General features: G+C 48.4%; 1 protein-coding gene across 4 annotated transcripts in view; it reads right to left on the bottom strand.

The window, feature by feature from the left end:
- Positions 1–21,673, bottom strand: part of PLEKHA2 (pleckstrin homology domain containing A2) — a 74,773-nt gene that overhangs the window by 29,526 nt on the left and 23,574 nt on the right. For 3 of the 4 annotated variants that reach the window (XM_036118931.2, XM_036118929.2, XM_036118930.2), the window contains 2 exons: positions 17,533–17,696; positions 4,660–4,716 (listed from right to left, as the gene is read on the bottom strand). In XM_036118931.2, the coding sequence (XP_035974824.1) occupies positions 4,660–4,716; positions 17,533–17,673 (198 nt within the window). In that variant the 5' untranslated portion in view covers positions 17,674–17,696. Of the gene's footprint in view, positions 1–4,659; positions 4,717–16,121; positions 16,180–17,532; positions 17,697–21,673 lie in introns of those variants that run through there. The other variant, XM_078069588.1, reaches the window with a different exon arrangement.

A 21,673-nucleotide genomic window follows, 5' to 3' on the forward strand; every position in this document is an offset into this window, starting at 1 on the left:
CCTTGCACGTACACTCCTGACTATGTGCATAGGTGAACCTACTTCACTCTGGTTCAAACATGCTGAATGAATAAAGGAAAACAAATCATATTCCCTCATATGCCAAGAGGTGACTACCCTTGATGGAGTCAAGTTGAACTCCCTGGAATAGGCCTCCACCACTTTACCTGGGATTGCTAAGGAGGCACCCCCAAGACTCTAGGTTAGGAAATATTCCCCACATTGTCATAATCCTCCTGTGGACATCATTCTCTCAGTCCCCTTTCCAAGCAAGGGCCTTCTCCTACTTACGTGAGACCTGAAAAAAATGCCTGCTCTCCAACATACAAAATGAACATAGTAGAGTCAACATCAATAAATAAATCATTAAATGTCTACATAACATTATATCAACCTCTTCGACAAGGATTTTAAGTGCCCACACAATGTCACATTAAGTCGACTTCATTAATGTTTTGATTAAACAATCACAAAAATCTCATTACATATGAAAATAATTAGTAGCTTTGATTTTCTTAGTTTACAAGAATCCTTGGATATGCAAGATGATTGCCAAGAAATATAGCCAATCACGAATTAAATGAGTGACTCAACCAAATCATTCCAAAAGTAAGATGACTGAAATCCTTTCAAATATTTTTTTTATTATGTTATGTTAGAATATTTTATAGCCAATTCTATTTAATGAGGGATATGGTTATATTCTGATATGTTCACCATGATGTGAGATGGAGGCCTTTAGGGCCTAATGAAAGCCTTTAAACAGTCCCGAAAAAATTAAAAATTCAGGCAAAGGTGAGCCCACCTATCCTGAGTTCAGTCACAGACTATCAAAATTCAGGCATGTCTTCATCACTCCCAGAAACCATGACTTCGTAAGTTCCAGCCCCTGTGCTACCTTGTTTCTTGGGTTTGGGATCCTGGGATTCCATCTGCACCACAGCTTATGCCTTTATCCTGCTTGTGTGTGATGTCCTGATCTGTCAGTGACTCATTTCCTTGCTCTTTCCCTCGGCACCCATGGTCCTCCTGCAGGTCCCTTGTGCCCATAACACCTGCGTGGCCTACTCTCGGTTCCTGTGTAGCTCTGACCAGCAGAGAGCGGCCTGGCCCTCAGAACCCACCTATCTCACGGCTTCCTTCCTACTGTAAGCTTTAGAATGGCTTTAAAAAGCTGGGCACTTTGAGACCCTCACTGGCTTATTAGAAGATTCACCCCTTTCTCCCAGAAAATGACATTTATCACTGACCAGAGAAAGCACCACTGGCTTTTCACCAGGTTGGATGACAAATGGTCCATGTTGACCACAACTTATTAGCAACCTATACTGAGGGAATCCTTCTGGCATGCTTATTACAACAACTGAACCTAAGCGATCACCTGGCTTTTCATTTGTTTTTATAGGTTTTTCCAATTTTCAGTCAGGGGACATGGGTGATTACATGCATGCACATCCATAATTTGCCTCATGCCTAACCACAGAAGGATTATTTGGCAAAGCAGCTAGCTCCTTGCTGAATCAACCAGACATCAGTCCTAGTTCTGCCCTGTAGGCCGTTTAGCAAGGGTAAGACCCTCAGTGTCTCTGATCAGCTTCCCAATTAGCAAAGCCAGAGAGCAATTACTAGTCTCCTTCTTATCGTCACAGAATGGCAAAAGAGAAAAATGAAATCCTCTCTACCTGTGCTGTGTCCCTCAGGGAGAAGGGCCTCATTTACTATGGAAAGGTAGCTCTGGCCTCCTCCTGATATCCTGGGGACCTCGGCGGCAGAATCCCTCCTCCCCTGGGAGGTATAAGCCCTCTGGCCTCCACCCCACCTCACGCCGATGATCAGACCAGACTGTGCAGTCTCCTTCAGATGTAGTGAAGGAACAGAGGATCCTGAAAAGTATGGCTCACAGACCAGCTATAGTGAGGGCAGCCAAGTGCTACCATCTGCCTGCCCCGAGGTGGCCACAGTTAAGTAGCTGCGTAGCAGTGGTTGACTGGTGGGTACCGGGTTATGCAAGCAACGAGAGGAGGTCAGGATGTGAGGGGCGGAATGGGCATGGGTCAACCATAGAGTGACGCAGACAAGGCCACTCAACAGCTCAACAGACTCTCAGGAACTTGCTCTTATCAGATCAAACACAGACCACAGGAGCAGCAAACTCCTCGGTCACAGGGCATGCTAGCCAGCCCCATCCTGTCTGCCCCTGGCCGGAAGTGGAGCTGGGGCCCCTCTGGCAGAAGCTGCAGCAGCAGAATAAGGTCTTGAAGCTCTGGGCTAGCTCTGCCTCAGTGTCCGGGGCACCCCTGCCCCATGAGGTGGCATCAAGAGCGGAGGAAGCAGCATCAGTTACACAGAATGACTGGAAGGGTTCTAAGCAGTGGTCTCTGGACCAGCTTCACAAGGTCAATGAGCCCTGAAATTATAGGCAAAACCAGGGTGTTGTAGACACATAATATACTTTACCTGGAAAAGGAGTCCATGCTCTTCATCCAACACTCAAAAGGATCTGTGACCACCACCGATCTCCCCCCGCCCCACCACCACCACAAAAGGTTAAGAACCCGTGTTCTAGGAAGGTCTTCCTTATAACTAACTGAGGGCAAGGCCCTGACAGGGCGGGACACAGCCGGGGTGGGACACCAGGGCTGGCTGTATAGAAGAGAAGAGCCATCAGGCGAGGTGGGAAGGTGGTAGCACCAAGCCCACTTTCCATCATTCTCTAGTTTGCCCCAAACCTGGTTCTGCTGCCATCAATGCCCTGGAGGACATCAAGTCAAGGATTTTCATCTCTGTTGGCCTTTCTGAAGGAACTCAGTGTCCCAACACTAGCCTTCAAGAAGGAGCTATGGAACAGCACCCCTGCACAGGGACCACACATACACCGCGAGCCAGGTCGACACTGGGGTGAAACGCTTTACTCTGGGAGGGACTACCCAGGGGTTAACATGAAATAAGCTGGAATGCTGAATTTCATGCCAGTAGCACTGCTAAATGTGTTTCTGGGAAAACCCCTGCTTTCTGGCACTGGGTCAGGAAGGAGTTAAAGGCTCTCCACTCCGTGTAACCTGACCCTGGGGCAGCTATGGGCTTTGCAAAAACACCCACCCAGGCCTGCATCTCCCAGAAGGGCCAAAAGGCAGGTCCATCCTTCCCTAAATGAGGCAGCCTCCAAAGCTGAGAATTCTAAAAACCCTCATCTGAGCTGCATTTATAAATCATGATTCAGCAGGAGATGGTATTCACTCTTCCCCGAAGTCTCCCAAACCCTCTCCAACAGGAGAAGGTTTGGAGTTTCACTAATAATGAGGTTCCCTGCTCCCCCTCCCTGATTCTGCTCCTCCAAACCTCCTGGAGAAAGACTTCATGAGCCCACAGCAAGACCAGACAGGAGAGGGGAAGGCCCAGGCACTCTGACCTGCCTGGCCCCAGAGGCAGCCACATCTCTCACCGCAAGGCCAGCACAAATTGCCCACAGCTGTGCTAGCAAAGCTTTGCTCTAAGCCCTGCCCCCTCCCGCCGAGGTCATGATCTCCTCTCTCTAATCCGCTCAAACCCTGCCCTGCGTCTTCTGCCTCGGTGCCCAGCTGTGTCTGCCAGCCACTGCCTGCAGCCCCTGCCCCTGCCTCCACCTCCGACCACCCCCCACCCCGCCCACCCAGCCAGGCGTGATGGGAGGCTGGACACAAGGGTTCCCAAAGCTCGCAAGGCCAAGGAGCCAGCAGTCCCTCAGATCAGGGTCCCCCCACCTTGTCTCAACCCCTGAGGGTGGGGCAGCGTGAGCAAAGCAGCAGAGATCCCCAAGAGGCCTGAAGTGAGGGGTGCGTGGGGAGAGCAGGGCTTCCGGAACCTTCGTGCTGGCTGGGCGCCACCTGGCTCTTCTCGCTGGACGAAGAGTTCCTCTTTCTGGCAAGGCTCTAAATCCCCGGCCCTTTTTTTTTATCTCTGCTGCATCACAGGTCAGCACTGGAGCCTGCTCCAGGGAGGGGCCGCTATAAGAAGCTAAATTCAGCAGCTACGTATGGGCATCATCAACCAGCCCACCGCCGCCGCCCCCCGCCCCCGGGTCTCAGCTCCGAAGAGGGACTGCTCTTGCCCTGTCTGCACTAATTGGACCGGGGACGGCCTGTCAGCCCACCTGCCAGGCTCTCCAGCCATCATCTGGCTGCTGAATAGTTCCCCGGCACAACTGAGGGCCTTCCAGGGGCTCTCCTAGCCTTCCCTCCACAGGCATTCTGTCCAGATGATAGATAATCCAGCGCAGCCCCGACCCTTTCTGAGCCTCTCCTGTTGAACAATACCCTTGGGAGAATCTTCTATAGTCACTGGGATTTTACAGTTGTTTTGTACTCCTTTTTGCCTCAATGACGAGAAAAGGTCACGCCCAACTCCTACCCCCACCACCTATGCCTCCTTGGCAGGAGTGGGGAGCATCACTGACTGATGTGTCCCAGGAGTAAGAGGCTTCAGGCTCACCCTCCAAGAACCTGTTAAACACACTCCACCCAGTGCCGGTCAGCAGCAAAGCTTCCAAAGGGAGGGCAGGGGAGCACTTCACTGCCCATGCAACACATCCAAATGCTAATGCCCGAAGAATTTGACAGTTCTCGTTTAGATACTAAACCCACTTAGAGGACGCGAATCCCCAGAGCTCCAGGCGAACATTACCTTCGAGATGTAGGTCAGCTGCAAAGATCCAACGGCTCCTGCCCCCATTGCCAGGTTCTGAAAGACATATGTTTTTCATTTTAAGAAGCATAATGCTATGTGAGGCAGTGGAAACAGCACTAAGAGACGGAAGACCAAGACTCTAGTCCTGGCTTTGCAACCTTGAGCAAGCCACTTACCCACATTCTTTAGCTCACTTTCCTCCGTGAAACGGTGATAACCTGCCATGGCTATGTTGGCATGGACCTTATCCTTGGCCTTACTTACTAGGGAGGGGTGTGTTCTAGGACGGTGGTAAAAAGTGTGAGCTCCACCATTTGACAGTGAATAAGTTCCTTAAGCACTAAGCCTCAGTTTTCCTTTCTATAAAAAATAGGGATAATAACCTACCTCACAAGGCACTCATAAGGATGAGCTAATACATTTAAGGGCACTTGGAATCATCCCTGGTACATAGAGGGCTCTCAACAAATATTAGCTATTATATTTCTTCTTTCCTGACAGCTCTGGCCTCCTTATTGGCTTGGTCCTGCTTTATGCTGCTTCAAATTCTTTTTGTAATAAACAGGGTACTGATTCACACAATACAGAAATAAAAAAAATAAAGCTGTTCAGTTTATTTCACAAGATTATTATGAGTACCAACTGGGATGATGTCTGTACGCCATAAAACACTAAGTCAATGTTCTATTAAAACAGCAAGAAACTCACAGGCACCTCATCGGGCAATATTCTTTGGCTTTCTAATTTCTCCACTGTCAGAAACGGAGCAATGAAGACACAGGGATGATAGCATACCAAAGAAATGAACAAGATTAGAAACCTCAGCTGTGGAGTTTATTTATAAGTTGGAAAATCCACTCCCCCATGGACCTTGAGAACCTGTCCACAGCTCCTGGTGCCCCTTAAGCTGTTGCATAAGCCTCCAAGAATAACTTTGAAGCCCCCAGTTACCTGGGGTTATCTCAAAGCAATAAGGGAGATAAATCTTGGGTAATGAGAATTTAGTAAATTTCCTAAAGGGTTAGCAGTGAAATGAGCTGTCATTCCAGGAGACTGCCCTTAAGAAGTATCTTAGTCGGTAGGGAAGAGCCCTTCTAGGCCCAATTATCTAAATTAACATACATCACTTGAAGCAAATGCAATATGTGAAATTTTCTATACACAAGAAAATAGATGGGGATGATACCACGATAAAAGGATTCTCAGAGACCTTAAATTGTAGAGTAAGAAATTCAGAAAGGATGTTGCCCCCTACCCCCCTTCTTTTTTTTAACAAAATGAGGCCATAAATCTAAATGCTGCCTTCGAGAAGCCAGACTAGCATTTCAGATACGGATGATCCGATTTACACATTTTTTTCGAATATACAGTGATTGCATTTTGTCGACTTTTAAGGAAACCTCTATCGGGTAAAGAGAGATAGGCCCTGTGCCCCTAAATCAGAGTCCACAAAGGAGCCACAGGCACCCCAAAAGGCCAATGAGCAACCAACAGTGCCCCCAGGACAACGCGAACTGCTCTGGGCAGACAGCTCCGCACACAGTAAGGCTGCCTGCAGGGACAGCCACCAGCCTGTCGGACCGCTGAGCACCTGGCCCGCTCCCAGCCCCCATTTGGCACTGGAGGAAAGTGAGGGGATCGGTCCAAGGTCACATAATTGGTGGAAGAACCTGAACTATAAAGCTCAGGTCACCTGACTTCAACCCAATGCCCTAGAAGCAGCATGATAAAATCTTAAAAGCTTGAGCTGTTGGAATTCTAGCTGTGACATTATCGCCCTATGACTGTAGGCAAGTTTCTTTACCTATAAAAGGGGGGGACAGTAAACCCTGTTTCACAGGCTTGTTGTGAGAATTACATGAAAATCCGTAAGGAGAGCCTAGCCCATGGTAGCTCCTCTCCCGGACCCACAACACTAATTACAAGATGCAGATGCCAAGTCTCAGGGTTTGGTCTTGCACAACTCACTCTCATCACCCCCAAACCACAGCCCAAAGGCCTCCAGAGCCCTATCTGGAATTATGAGTGATGAAGTGGGATCTGGGGAACCATTCGGACACTAACCCACACGTAATGACAGATACGAGCCGATCAGATTTCAACTACTTCATCCCCTCCGCCCTCCAGGGCTGCTCCACCCTCGGTCCCCTGCCCGCCCCCCCCTTCAGCTCTCCCACTCCAGAAAGACACAGGAGCAGTTCTCCTGCCCGGTTACCTGGGGGCAGGGGGCCTTCACCTCCCTCACCCACCGCCCACCCCACAGTCTGCTGCTAGGTTCACATGTACCTCCCTCTCCACCATGAGAAGCCAGGAAAATATGACGAGTGTCTGTAAATGCCGGGAGGGGGGGGAGAGGGGGAATGAATGACAGGAGAAAACAGCCCCAGGATCCCTGAGCCTTGATCCAGAGTGACGGCTCCGTGTCCACTCCAGTGACTGGACCTGGGAGATTAATGGTGACAGCTCGCTGCCAGGGTGGCAGCCCCAGGCAGAACCTTCCTGGTCAAGGAAGAATGTACCAACATGTCTGAGCTGAGGACCTCGGCAGCCAGTCGTCAGGCCAGGAACGCCAAGAAACAGTACCTGGGGTGGGGCAGGGTGTCAAAGCTGCCTCTCCAGGACGCGGCCCCGTCTCTTCCAGGGAAGGGACAAGAGGATCTACCTTCACAAAGCTTCTCCAGCCTGCAGTCTGTTCCTGAGCTCCCCCCTCTCTGAATTCCTGTGCACCAATCCGTCTCCAGCTGTGGTGCACATCACACTCTCCCGGGGAGCTTGTTTGAAAAGGCCCGGGCTCAGGCCTCACCCGAAAAAACACTGAATCAGAGTCAAATGGAATGCGGTCAGAACATGCACATTTTTTAAATGTTCCCAAGTGATCCCTACACAGGCCCAAGGCTGAGAACAACTGATCTACATGACAAAATCTAGCCCTCAATTCTATATTGGAGTATATTTTTCTGCGAGTTTAAGTCTCTTCTTACTAGATTTTAAGCACATGGAGGACATGAGTAGAATCTTATTACATAGCAGACTCCTCAATCTTTATTTACTCATTATTAGTTTTTAAAGATCTATTTATTGGTTTATTTATTTTGAGAGAGAGAGAGAATGCACAAGTGCACAAGCTGGGGGCAGGGCGGGGCGGGGGGTGGGGACCGAGGGAGAAGGAGAGAGAATCCCAAGCACACTCCCTGCTGAGCACAGAGGTCTATGCAGGGCTCGATCCCAGGACCCCGAGCTCATGACGGGAACAGAAACCAAGAGTCGGACGCTTAACCAACTGAGCCACACAGGTGCCCCTGGACTCCTCAATTTTTAAGCAAAAACATTACTTGCTTGGTGGTTAAGTTCCCAAACTAGTCCCTAAAAGCCTGCTACACTCAGTACTGAAGACCTCCCATCCACCATTGGCGAACGACGTTTCTTTGGAAAGAACTTGTTCATGTTTTGAACTGGGCTGTCACTTGAGGTTGCAGTTTCCATGACCTCAGGCAGGGTTCCTGAGGGACAGGAATCGGGTGGAGGGGGCATAAAAGGACCGAGCCCCAACAACAAGAGGGTCAAGGGAAGCATCTGAAATGAGAGCATCTGAGCGGATGGGGAGTGAAGACAGGCTGGTGGGAAGGCTGCTTATGGGAACCACCTGCAGATATTTTTAAACAAACTAATACCCACGCCTCATTCCCAGGGTTTTAACTGATCTGGGGTAGGGCCCAGGCACCTGTATGTTTTTCCAGCACCGCAGTGATTCCACGGTGCTGCCCGTTTTGAGGACCACTGCGGCACACAGGGGCTGGTCCTGCTGACTCTGCACTAGAGACGCAGCAGCTGGTGAGAAAGCCACGCCCAGCGGCAGCCCACAGGGTGACCTTGGTTGCTGCACCAGCAATAAACAGGGAGGAAGGGAAGGGCAGGGCAGCGGGAAAGGGGATTCCAGTGCCACGCATGGCTGGCAGCCACTGGACGTGAGGATGTCTGGAAGTCAGAAGCATTCTCGATTTTCCGAAACACTGTAGGGCACAGGGCAGGTTCCCATTAAATGACTGACAGTTTTTATGAAGATACTGCCAACACCTTGCTGTTTGCTCAAGCGTTCTTCTGCCACCAAGGGCCTCAAAGAAGCTCCCGCTCCCCATGAGTGGAAAGCGTGGGGTTTATTCTTTTCCATCACCAAGGAAGGAGCTGAGAGGCCCACACAGAGATGTGACAAACCTCCCGTAGTAAGCCTTTTTTCCAGAAGCAACATTATCTCATTTCGAAATAGAAAATTTTACCCTAGGAGTGTCTCCTACTCCCTTTCCCATCTTCTAACGAGAGTAACAAGGAGCACAGAAGTGACTAACTAGAGAGTCATAAATTCACAGAGCAACACCACTAAAGGGTTCTGGTGATCCCTCATCATTTGCCGCATGAGTCCTCTAAGGCTCAAGGTGGGGAAATGACTTCCTCAGGGAGCTGAATAAAGATAGAGCTTGTAGCTCCCACCATCAATCTAGTGCTTCAGCAAAGCACAGCTTGAGGAAGGAAAAAGGAAACTGACGTATATTTAGAGTTAATTTTGCACCAGGCCTGGCTGCTAGGTACTCCTGCACATTGTCGCTTAATCCTAACAATCCCATTTTACAGATGAAGAAACTAAGGACTGAGCAGGTGAAGCAACTTGCCCAAGGTCACACACGCAGTGAGCAGTCAGGCCAGTATTCGAACCCAACCCTTCCTGATTCCCCAATCTCACACGCTTTCCCTCTACGCCATGCCACCTCCCATGAGACAATCCAAATGTACAAGGACCTGCTCATTATCTAAGAGTTGATTACCAATGAAAGGTAAATACAAGAGCAGGACCAGCAGGGTTACACCAAAAGAGGCCCTCGACAGTTGCCCAAGCTGGGCAGGGCAGGAACTGGTCAAACTGGCTCTTGCGTGCTAAACTCCGAAAGACCAGGGATTTGGAGTGGAAAGGGGGAAAAAAGATGCCTTCTTACCTTCTCTTCTCTCCCTCCAGGGTGCCTAGCAGAACACATCAGGCAGTCAAAACTAGCTTGCTGGTCAACGAGTGGGAGGAGGAGGAAGGGGATGTATACGGAAATCCCACAGCTAGGCCATGAGGCAACATGGCTGCCCATAGGCTGCAACCACAACTCAAACATGAGGAACCGAGGCCAGACACAGACTCTCAGAAAAGAAAGACTCGCCTAAGAAGAGCTGTATGATGGGAACGGAGGGAAGAACATAATTCCCTCTGCCCCACATTCTACAGCCCCCGTCCCAGAATGGGAGAGCAACAAAAGGAAAGTAACCAAGCTATTTCCAGGCATTAGGTGACCCAGACGGTGGCCTGACTTGCTGCTCTGGTATCAAACACATCTCCTCCCCTCCATTCTGGAGCTCCACTTCCTGATACTAACTTGAGGAAGGGTGAAATGCCCATGGCTGCTCTCCTCATTCTCTAGTTCAAAATTTGCATTTAACCCTTGCCTTCCAGAAAAGTCAACTCTGCATCATGAACCGCTCTGCTGGTGCAATGCTTGCGTTCTGTTGTCTGGACGCCTCCTCTCTGTTCACCGCCGACCTGCATCAGCACGGGCTTCAGCCAGGATAGATTTCATGAAGGCTAAGTCTCTTGGCCACCACATGCCCAGCCCCTTTATTTCCCTCCCCCAGTCCTGGTGACAGTGACCTAAAGACATGGTCCAAGGCCTGGGCTCTAGATAATCCCCAGGACATGTTCAGGTTCCAAGACTCCAACCACTGGCCACTGAAATGGTTCTAAAACTTTAAAGTCAATAAGCCAAGCCCTTCACCCCTGTGCTCAAGGCAGCCTCCTCCACACGTGCCTCAAAACTCAGGAGTCACGGCCCCTCCGTCCTGGAATCGGCTCCGTTCCCCACTGCCCCGTGTCTGTCAGTGGTTCCACCTTCTCTCCCGGTCAGCCCGGCACTAACCCTCCGACTGCTCTCCTTCACCCTCCCATCAGTCACCGGGCCTGACATTTTCTTCCTTCACGTGGCCTCTCCGTCTATCCCTTTCTCTCTCTTCCCTGCGCACCACCGTCAACGACATTCCAGGACGCCCGAGACAAATGCCTCGCTGTCAGCAAATGACATCTCGGTAATACTTCAGAGTTTATGCAAGCACTTCCACATACATTACTTTATTTAATCTTCACAGCAACTATGTCAGAGATAGAGATAATATCATTACCAGTGTTTTACAGATGAGGACACGAGGCTCAAAAAAAAAAAAAAAAAAAAAAAAGGGTGTTTCCCTAATTCAGGTACACATCGAGTTGTCCTGCGCTCAAGGGATACAAACTAAGAAAATGGGCTTGGGAACAAAATCTAATATGTAGCCCCCTCCCAAATACACAGTTGCCTGCTTTGCCTTGGAGACATTATTTGAATAGTAAAATGGCATCCTTTTGTATATAAATAGTTATACAAACACATAAAAGTACACATATACAATAGATACATCAAACACTGAAGGTTGAAATCTCAAAGCAAAACATTAACAACAATAAAACCAAAGGCAAATTTTAAGAAAACTTAGAACAGTTTCACCACAGTTCCACTTTGGTAAAACCTTGGCTAAATTTCACAGCTTCCCTCTCCTTTGGTTAGACTTTAATACCGACTAGTGCTATGAACACGATTGTCCCAAAGTGCCTCTTGGTTTTCACTTCCTTTTAATTTAGACAAAGTACCATCTTGTGATAAAGAAAATGAGGATTGTTTTAAAAAACACACAAGATTACTATAGTATTTTATGTTAATTCTCAATAAGTCATACATAATTTTAATTCTAAAAAAAAAAAAACACATTAACGGACTAATAATTTTCCCTTAGTGGAATTTGCATTATGGTAAAAGTACAGACCTGTTGCTTGAAATCTTCTTTTTTTACCAAAGGAATTCTGCATCCTGCCTCTAACAGACAGTATGGACAAAAGCCTGCCAGAAATTCTACTTGGCCCTTGAAATCATTTGACTACATGGAAATATACCATGTAGTCCAAAGTCATTAATATACCAATAACACAAAATCCCTGACTGAAAAACACTTTGCTCCAGCAAAACAATTGCTGGAGGTCTGAAAAGTCTCATGATGCTTGTTTATGCAGAGAACATCTCTGGACAGACATGTAAGAAACTGGTAATGTGGGCTGCCTCTGGCTAAAGGACTATGTGGCTGGCGGACAGGACTGGGAGGGAGGAACTTGTCACTAGATCAGCAGTCCCACATTTTGAATTTTGTACCATATGCGTGTATTGGCTATTTTTTTTTTTAAGTTATCTTACTGGTTCTTGGCATTTTGACAGGGTGAAGCCTATGGTGCAAAAATCTTTTAAATATTGATGGATTTCAGCCAAATTTTGCTCAAGGAGGCTTCTGACAAAAACCTCACAATTTTAAAAAATACCAATTTTCACATAGCCTTTAAGACAAAACTACTGTCCATTTATTTATATGTTCTATGTATTCCTACCACGCTTCTGTATTCTTTCTACTAAAATATCCAAATAGCCAAAATAGCCAAATATCCATCTTTTTAACACAGCTAAAGCTCCTTGCCCCTTTCAACGAAAGAACTGCTTTCAGATTTAAAAAAGAAAAAAAAAAAAAAAAGCAAAGGGCTCTCATTGTGGCCCCAGAGTTACCAGGAGAGATACCATCTTTCTGAATGTTACAATGATCCATAATTCACATCATGGTCTTTGGAAAGTAAAAGCATCGGAGTATTTTTTAGCAATGGAGAGAAAATACACTTCACAGAGTAAATTTGATAAGAACAACCATCTAGTGCAATAGTACGTTCATGCTTCTGTTTATCCTTTGTTCAGGGCTACATAATTTAGTCTTGCAATTACTTAGCCAAGTGGGCCTCACAGGCTGGAACATAAGCGTTGCCGTGCGATTAAAACATAGTTAGTCACTCTGTAGGTCACTGTAATAAAGTACAGCAGCCTAATTAAGGTATTTTATCTCCTCTCTCATGATAGGGACCAACATTAAATTAAAATACAGCTGCTGGAGCCATAATATCATAGCAATGTTTTCACGAAAATCCAGCCAATGTTTGTTTCTATTCAAGAACTATTTGTGTGCTTGATATTGTCAGCATATTGATTTTTACATGCATTAGCCGGATCAGTGGCCATAAGCAGTAATATTGAAACCTTCCATTTACAGGGGTCCTTTTCAGCTAATGGGTTTCATCCCGTGTCGGTCTGGTGTCACCACTGTCCGTATCAAACACCTGGATTTCACACTTGACCGCATCAACTCTAAATTCTACCAGACATTTCGGGCTGTACCTGGTCCATGCATGCTGACCCCTAATGCGTACCTGCTCCTGGAGCTGTTCTGCCCACATCTGTAGAGCCGAAACCAGTGACTGTCCAGTGGGGCGTGCAAAAGCCCACCTCCCTTGGACAACTCTGAGGCCTAACTTACTTTGAGCCCCACTGCAGCCTCGGGCTGAGGCCTACCCTTTGCCAACTTCTGTTTGAGCTCAGACCCTTGTCTGGCTTCCTCTGCTTCCCCGTCCTGCTTCCCAGCTCTCTTGACAATTTCCAGAAGAACATTTCCTTAAGAAAAAACTTGGCCCAGGGGTACCTGGGTGGCTCAGTCAGTTAAGCATCTGACTTCAGCTCAGGTCATGATCTCAGGGTCCCGGGATGGAGCCCTCCATCGGGCTCCCCGCTCAGTGGGCAGTCTGCTTCTCCCTCTCCCTCTCCTGGCCCTCCCCCCACTCGTGCTCTCTCTGTCTCTCAAATAAATAAATAAAATCTTAAAAAAGAAAGAAAGAAAGAAAAGAAAGAAAAGAAAGAAAGAAAGAAAGAAAGAAAGAAAGAAAGAAAGAAAAGAAAGAAAGAAAGAAAGAAAGAGAAAGAAAGAAAGAAAGAAAGAAAATGAACTTGGCACAAATCCTTGCCTTGGTGCCTGATTCCTGGCCTTGGGATCTTCTTCTGGAGAACCTGATCTTAAATCCCCTCTGACCAGGAAGCTCACCTTCCTCCTTGGTGCTGCCTCAGAGGCTTCCAAACGACTGCTATTGCCCTCACCCAGAAATACCCTCCTCTTCCCCTGCCGCTCTGCCTGGGACAGGGAGCATAACAATCAAAGGAGATATTATAAGTGAAAATATACCTAAACTTTTACAATGCCCCACAAATGGAAATCACTTGTGGTAATGATCCATGTCACCCATCCCTCCTTCTCTGGATCTCCATGAGGGGGGGCCCCTCTCTCCCTGCCACATTTCTCACCTACAGCGTAAGCTCCATGAAGGCACAGATTTGGTCTATCCACTGCTGGAGCCTCAGCATCTATACCGGTGTAGGGCACACAGGATGTATTTCTGCACTGAGCAAATACGCGTTAAGCAATGTTGCTAAACTCCAGGAGTTCACTCTTCTCAGCCCTTCAGGAATTGAGGGGCTAAAAGCCATGTTAAAAATCATCTAGAGTACCTACAGCCCAGAGAGGATAAATAACTTACCTAATGTACCAAATAACTTCGTGGCAGAGCCTTGATCTCTTATCTCCCAGACCTGAGAACTTTCCAGCTGAGACTCCAGCTTGAGGCCCTACATCTTCCTTAGATGCGCAGCCGCAGAGGAAAATGGCAGCCCCTTCTCCTTCAGCCAAACTACTGGCATCTGGCCGTTCAACTCAACAATGCGCTATCTTGTTATAAAGGTGCACTGAGATTTTTAGCACCGCAGTTGTGCGTGTTGTTTTCATCTCTCCAGCTAAACCTGAAGCTTCCTGGTGGCAAAGACTTCACTGAATTCACCTCCCACATGGTCCCCGGGACCGAGCACAGGGCTGAGCCCAGATATCGGGAGGAGGACGTGGACACAGGTGAAGAGCGCAGACGCTGGAGTCACACACAGACCTGGCGCCAACTCCAGCGCTATACCTGTGTGACCTTGAACAAAGGTGCCAAACTTCCTGCACCTTGCGGAGTACTTCCAGAGTGATAATAGCCCCCGAGTCCCGGGATCACTGGAAGCACTCCATGAGACGATGCACGTAAAGCATTCCGCACTCAGGAAGCATAACCAGCAGTTAAGAGTAATAGTAGTGGCAGCGGGAGTGGTAGTAAAACCAGGCTCCAGAAACACCAACTACCAAGTAGCTTCAACAGGCAAAGATCGGAGACGTGGGTTGAGAGAACCTCCCGCTCATGAATGCCTATTAACTAAGATACCGTATCAGGCAGCTCCTCTTCCCTATAAAAGTAAGATGGTGGGGCGCCTGGGTGGCTCAGTCGTTAAGCGTCTGCCTTCGGCTCAGCTCATGATCCCAGGGTCATCGAGTCCCGCATCGGGCTCCCTGCTCAGCAGGAAGCCTGCTTCTCCCTCTCCCACTCCCCCTGCTTGTGTTCCCTCTCTCGCTGTGTCTCTCTCTGTCAAATAAATAAATAAAATCTAAATAAATAAATAAATAAAGGCAGGGGAACCAGAGCCCGACAGTGTCAGAGATTGCCAGCGCCGGGATGCCAGCTCTGCCACTTTCTCATTGTGTAACTGTGGGCAAATTCTTCCCTCTCTGCCTTACCCACGTCACCTTTAGAATGAGGACAACCTACCAATCAGACTTGTCAGAATGAAATGAAAACCCATTGAAGTCTTTAGAACAGTGCTGGCCACATACTCATAAGTGTTCGCTGATACTATTTTACAACTTATAAAAATAGCCACTCTCAAATCTAGGATGGCTATTTGGCCACTAACACGACGAAGAGCTAAGCTAACGACAGGCGGAGTGAAACGTTCAGAACTACTTCCCTGCCACAGCAAGACTGGTTTTTTTCGGCACAGGCCAAGCCAGCTGAAATCTCTGCTTCCGGGGAAAATGTAAAGACTCTCCTGCAGTGGCCACGAGTTCCATTTGATAACTCAAACTCAAAGAAGACTCTAGCTCCAAGAGCCTCCTGAGAGCTGAGTCAGCAGGGAAGTGCAGGAGGCCCCCTAGGCAGGGTAGGACCTGCTGCAGAGGCTGACCCCAGAGTTCCCAGTGAGGCAGCCCATGGTGGAGCATTCGAGGTCAGTGCACGTTCTAGAACCAAAGAACAGTCAAATCAGTGGGCAGGACAGAGCAAGGGAAATCCCGACAACTGGCAACATTTGAAATCTGAGATGGTGACAATGTGGCCCTGGGTGATCTGTCACTGACAGCAAGATTCTCAGCCTGTGGTCCAGGATGTGAAGGAGGGACCAGCTCTCAGAGGAGGTGGCTGCCGACAGTTAGTCAGGATTCCCTAGGCAAGTGCATTTGGATTAAGAACAGTCCTAGCAGGAAGCATGGCAGTAAGCACATATGTCAAGACAAAAATACTTTCGAGTTACCCTAGCTAATATGACAGATGAGTGGGAGAAAGTACACAAAGGGAGAAAAAGGGAAAGGGAATGATAAAACCCAGAGACCATGAGTCACTCGGGGCTCACCCCTGGCATGCCAGAAGCCGAGTCTACAGCAACAAAGACTTGATCCCAAGCTCCTTCAACAGTGCTACTTCCCTTCACAGTGGATCTGTTGACCCAGCTGTGGGCACCTGTACAGAGCAAAGGCAGGGAAAATGATAGAGTAGGGCCAGAAGGCAAACCCAAGACCCAAACATTATCAGAGGCAAGCATTGCAGGCTAAGCCAAGGACATAAGTGTCCATATGTAGGCTTCATCCTGCAAGCCCAGCACTTCGATGAAAGTAATCAACAGAAGGGTTATCAGGGATGTGGGGTGACACATGGGGCACAATTCTACTTAGGGTTAAGTCTTTCCTGGAGAAGGTGACTAAGTGGCAGCTAACCTGAGTATATTTTCCTTATCTATAGCGTTTCCTCTCAGCCATCAAATCCAGAGGACAAATGCCAAAGGCCTCTAGAGGATTAGTCCCTGGATAATGACCTAGAGACTCACAGTGATCTTTTTCCACTGCACATCTTAAAGCACAAATCCATCCCCTAACACCCAGACTTTCCTCTTCCCAAGTCTCTCGACCAGAGCTAGATCTCAGCCCCCACCCCTCCTAGCCACAACATGGCTATGAGCTGTGAACTTGACATTCAGGGGTCATGCCAATCTTTGGGGCCTCGGTCCACCAAACTGCTCCAAGGCAGTGGGAAGGAAAGAGCCAGCAGCACTCACAGCAGCAGAAAAAAAAGACTTGAGACTTTTTCCCATACCAGTGACAACTCCAGGGATTCCCAGGCTGAGCAACAGAAAGTAGGGGGTCTGACTGCCACAAAATGCTAGGCAAGTCACCTAATTCTGGCCATGTCCTTGATGAAGTCAATTCCAATGTCTGAGACTCAGTTTCTCATCTGTAGCATGAAGAAGCAAAACTACGTGACCACCAAAGTCACCTCCAAACCAGTATTCTATGATCTATGACTCCCTGATGAACGAGACCGAAGTAGTCCAACATCTGTCCAGCTCAAGGAACCAGGCCACATTCTCTGCCAGGGAGGGGCCCCAGACTGGAAGAACAGGAGTGGTCACGAGGCCACAGCCATAACAAGGTTGGTGAAAGACAGCAAGCCATGCCCTGGAGCCCGGAACCAGCCGGGCCAGCCTCTCCTGGACTTCTGCGAGTGTTCAATTCCTGAGTGCCAGAAAAGATACCAGATCCCCAGGGGCAGGAGAGATGAGCTTCCTTTTCCTCAAGCTAACATCTGGGATGGTTCCCTGTGTGTATGTATGTGTTTGATGGGGGTTTTTTCCCCTCCTCGCTGACTACCAGTTTGATGCTGCCCACAGGAGCTGAAGCCCTTGAGGCTAATCCCACTGGCATTCCTCCCAGGCCAGCCACCACACACCACCCCCCCCGCCCCCGCCACCTTCCCATGCAGCCTCTCACCTGGGGGTTGTCCATGTACCAGAGAAGGCAGTTGGCCTGGGTGTCCAGAATAAAGTACCTCCGCAGAAACTTGCCGCTGTTCTCATTCTCCTCGATGTCCAGAAACCCACAGATTCGGTTCTGTCGATCCACATAAGGCATTCCTGGGCTCTGCTCATATCACCCTGCACGGCAGGAGGAAGGGAGGTGATGAGGAGGAAGGTGACTCTCATCCTGCCTCAGGACCTGTAAGAACTTCACTCTGGCTTGACTCACCTCTGTGAGAAGCTAGGCTCTCTCTCTCATCGGCCCTCCTTCCCCAGAGCACCAACTGTTCCACCCCAACCAGACCCTGGAAACCTCTCTCAATTCTGTTCCATACACAGCCAGCAAAATGCATGAGCAGGTACTCAACTAAGTGTCCTGCGGCACTACCGTGTGCCGAGCAGAGCCTCGGGTAACTTTACATATAAAGAGGAAATAAGCCTGGATCAGGGGCCTGGGTTCTAATTCCAGTTTTAGCCTCTTAATAAGTGTGACTGTAAGCTACTTCATCTTCCCGTACTTCAGTTTCTGCACCTGTGAAACAGGGTAATAGTGGTACCTACACCTCCTAAGATTTTGGTGAGAATAAAGTGCCTGGCACACATTAAACATTTCATAAACACTAGGTGTTATTATTGCCCTTCACAAAAGCCTTGTAAAGTAAGCCATAACCCAATTTTATACATAAAGAAACTCAGAAAATATTTAAGCTTCAACTCAAATACTCGTATAAAACTTTGCCAGGAATTCAGTCATCAAGAGCAAACCCTCCAGCTCCATGAAGGAATTAAATCTGAGGGCCACATCCCTCAGCCCTAGCTTCACTTACTTCACTCTGCTGTTACCCAAAGGCCACTTATGACTGGAAGAACGAGGAATCAGAAGAAGGCCCCAACCAATGAACACCTTCACTGACTCCAAAAGGGTCTCTGATGATGAGAGACAAGCTTCACCTTCAAGCCAGCCTCCTTTCTCCACGTGATTTCCTTCTGACTCTCTGAAGAGCCAGACGAAGGGCAGGGGCTCTACTCTCCTCCCCAAGGAGGGTGAGCACCTTCCAGTAAGCAGTTACACCCAACCTGGATCACAGCACAGTGCACAGGTACAACAAGGGCCCACAAGGGTCAGAAAACACCATAGGACATTCTGACTTTCAAGGACAGACAACACCCACCACTGGGCCCCGCTTGGCTTCAACAAGCAAAACTCACTGTGAGCCAAGCCCACCAAGGCCCTAAGCAAAGTGGGGAGCCGGCTGGCTTGACGCCATGCGTGCACCACAATGCTGGGTCAGCAAGTAAGCTACCAAGAGGCCACACCCAGAGTCATCCAGGCCCAGGGCAGGCCAGTCCCACATTCCCACAAGATCAGGCTCACTTGAAGGGTGGCAACTGGTGGCATGGTCTGTTCTCTCCCACCCCCATAGGGGGCCTGCAGTGTGGAGAGGCGGACCCAAGAAAAAGTGCCCCCCCAACACTCATGTGAGTGCGTGTAAGCCCGCACACACACACACACACACACACACACACACACAGATACCAGGGAACAATAAATCCTTGATTGCAGGTTAAGATCAGGCCAGATTCCTGATGGGGACAGATGACAGTCAGAAGGGACATGGGTCAGGGGCCCACGGCTACTTGCTGGGTAATGGTGGGGGACAAAAGAATATAGCAGGCAGAGAAATGGGACAAAGGTGAAAAAGCACAGCTAAAAGGAAGGAAAGAAGTAAAAGAGAAGGCGAGAACAGGATAAAACCTGGGAAGATGGTGGGGAAGGAAGTAGCAATATGGAGGAAGTGGAGGACCACGGTGCCAAGGAGCATCTTGGCTGTCACAGGCCGCACAGCTGGACCCCTGCTCTCCCGGTGCTTTCCCAGCGAACCTTCCATCCCAGCTGCTGTTCCATAGCCGGGCAAGCGTGAGGTCTGGAAAGGGGAAGGGTGGGCTGGAGCCAAGAGTCAGGAACAAGCACCAGGGGAGGAATTTCAAGTCTTCTAGCAGACACTGGGTCAAAGACGGGAAGGCAGGAGGCCTGGCTTTGGCTGGGAAGGAGCATACCCCTGAGAAAGGATGCAGCTTCCCCCCAGAGAATCAGGGGAAATCGGAGTCCCATGCAGAAAGGCTGGGATGTCCAATGCATCCCATGCACAATCCCGTGCACAGCCGCCCAGTCGGGATGAGGGAGCTCACCCAATCCCCAAGAAAACCAGGCAAATTCCCTTGATGTCAGCCCAGCCACAGAGACAGAATTTCCAGAAGTTTCAGGACTGCTGCCACTCCTGGGACATCTCTAAGAGAAAGCATATAAACTGCAGGGGGGGTAACCAAGCCGACTGTCTTTAGACCCAGCTGGTAAGCATGGCATCCAGCTTACTGCTGGCTTTCAAATGTTCCCTTTCCAGCCTACAGGATTAATCAGTGCCAGCCTTTTTGTCAGGTCACAGGCTAGAGAAGGCGCTGTCTACAATCCTCCAACAGGCTGCCTTTGTGGAGGGGGCTTCCCATCTCCATGGGAAAAAGGAAGGAGAACAAAAAGAATTCTGGTTACTTCTCCTGACTGTGGTTCTATCGCCAGAAAAAAAAGCTGCTCGGATGTCCTGGGAAGCAGCTGAGTCACGGAGCTCATCAAGAATGTGGGAGGCAGGGGAGAAGGACGGGCTGCAGGAGAACCAAGCATCACAGGGAAATGCTGTTACGCCTAGCCGGCCCACACAGAAGCAACATACTCAAAAGATGGTGCACCAAACACAAACCTGACGTCCTAACCCCCAATCCTCTGTCAGTTCATTCTGACCCCACTTTTCATCCCTTGTCAGAACAGAGGCTAAGGTTTGGTACAGGGAGCCTGCTTCTCCCGATCCCCCAACCCCCTCTCTCTGCTCTTCAACCTGCTGCCACCATCTTCCAAGGCCCCCTGGCTCCTCCTCTTTTTCCCAGAAAGGCCCCCCTAATCCACTGATCTCTGCCACCCCATGCCCAGCCCCAACAACTGGGCAGTGAGGGGAGAAAGGGAAGTGCTAGTGAGTCATAAGGGAAGAGAAACACCTTGATGCACACATACATACTGTCACCCCAAATTCCCCTACTAAGACCCAGGCAAAGCTTTGTACCATTCTTTCTACATCCCTCCACTTATATAGTTTTAGCCTGTTTTCTGACTCTTTAAAATCACTTGTTATCTTAAATTTCATTTTAATCCAAGTTTCCCACTGTAAAACTATTGAGCGGAGGGTGACGTAGGTGCTCTATCCCAGGACTTGCCCCCAACCATGTCCTAAGCCCCATACCCTGACAATGACTCTCTCCCCATCCCCTAGGACAACATGGCGAGTGTTCTCACTGGGGTGCATCAGATACCCCTCTCCCAGGTGAGCCCCTTCACCTCTGCTCTAAGAGAATAATGAAACCTCCTAGCAAGTAGCTGCAGAGTCTTCACAACACATTGGTGACAAAGAACACAGAAGATTTGTGCAGGAGAGGACCTTGGTCCACCCAACTCAGTACCCGCTTTCCAAAGTTTGCCAGACCTCTCTAGAATTTTCCATTTTTTGTGCAGCAATCACAGTGTAAGAATGCTGGAATTTTTTAAAAATTCACTCTAGCCAATCGTTTTCATTTTTGCATGCTTTTTCATGCCCCTCTCCGCTTAATTGGCCTTTTTAAATTTTTAAATTATATCATAAACATGTTCCATGTTGCTACATAGTCTTTATAATCATTGCTTTTAATGGTTGCATAACATTACTGAACTGCATTTACTATAATTTACTTAACCATTTCTCTATGATTAGACAGATTATATTCAACTTTTCACTATTATAAATAATGTTATGAAAATTCTTATTTTCATGCTTTGTTTCTTCTTTCACATGGAAACAGCATACACAAATTCCAAGCAATAATATGACTAGATCATAGGTAATGATCTTTTATAATTCTTGAGACCTATTACAAAACTGCTTGCTAAAAGCATTGTCTGTGTACTTTGCAGTCAGCAATATATTGTTACCATCTCTATAATCTTGTATACATTGAATGTTCTCATTTCCAACTGTTGCTAGTTTTAAATATATAATGATGCTTAGTGAGGCTGAACGTTTTTTCACGTTTGCTTC

Source organism: Halichoerus grypus, chromosome 3 (genome assembly GCF_964656455.1).
Source record: "Halichoerus grypus chromosome 3, mHalGry1.hap1.1, whole genome shotgun sequence".
Classification (NCBI taxonomy): Eukaryota; Metazoa; Chordata; class Mammalia; order Carnivora; family Phocidae; genus Halichoerus; species Halichoerus grypus.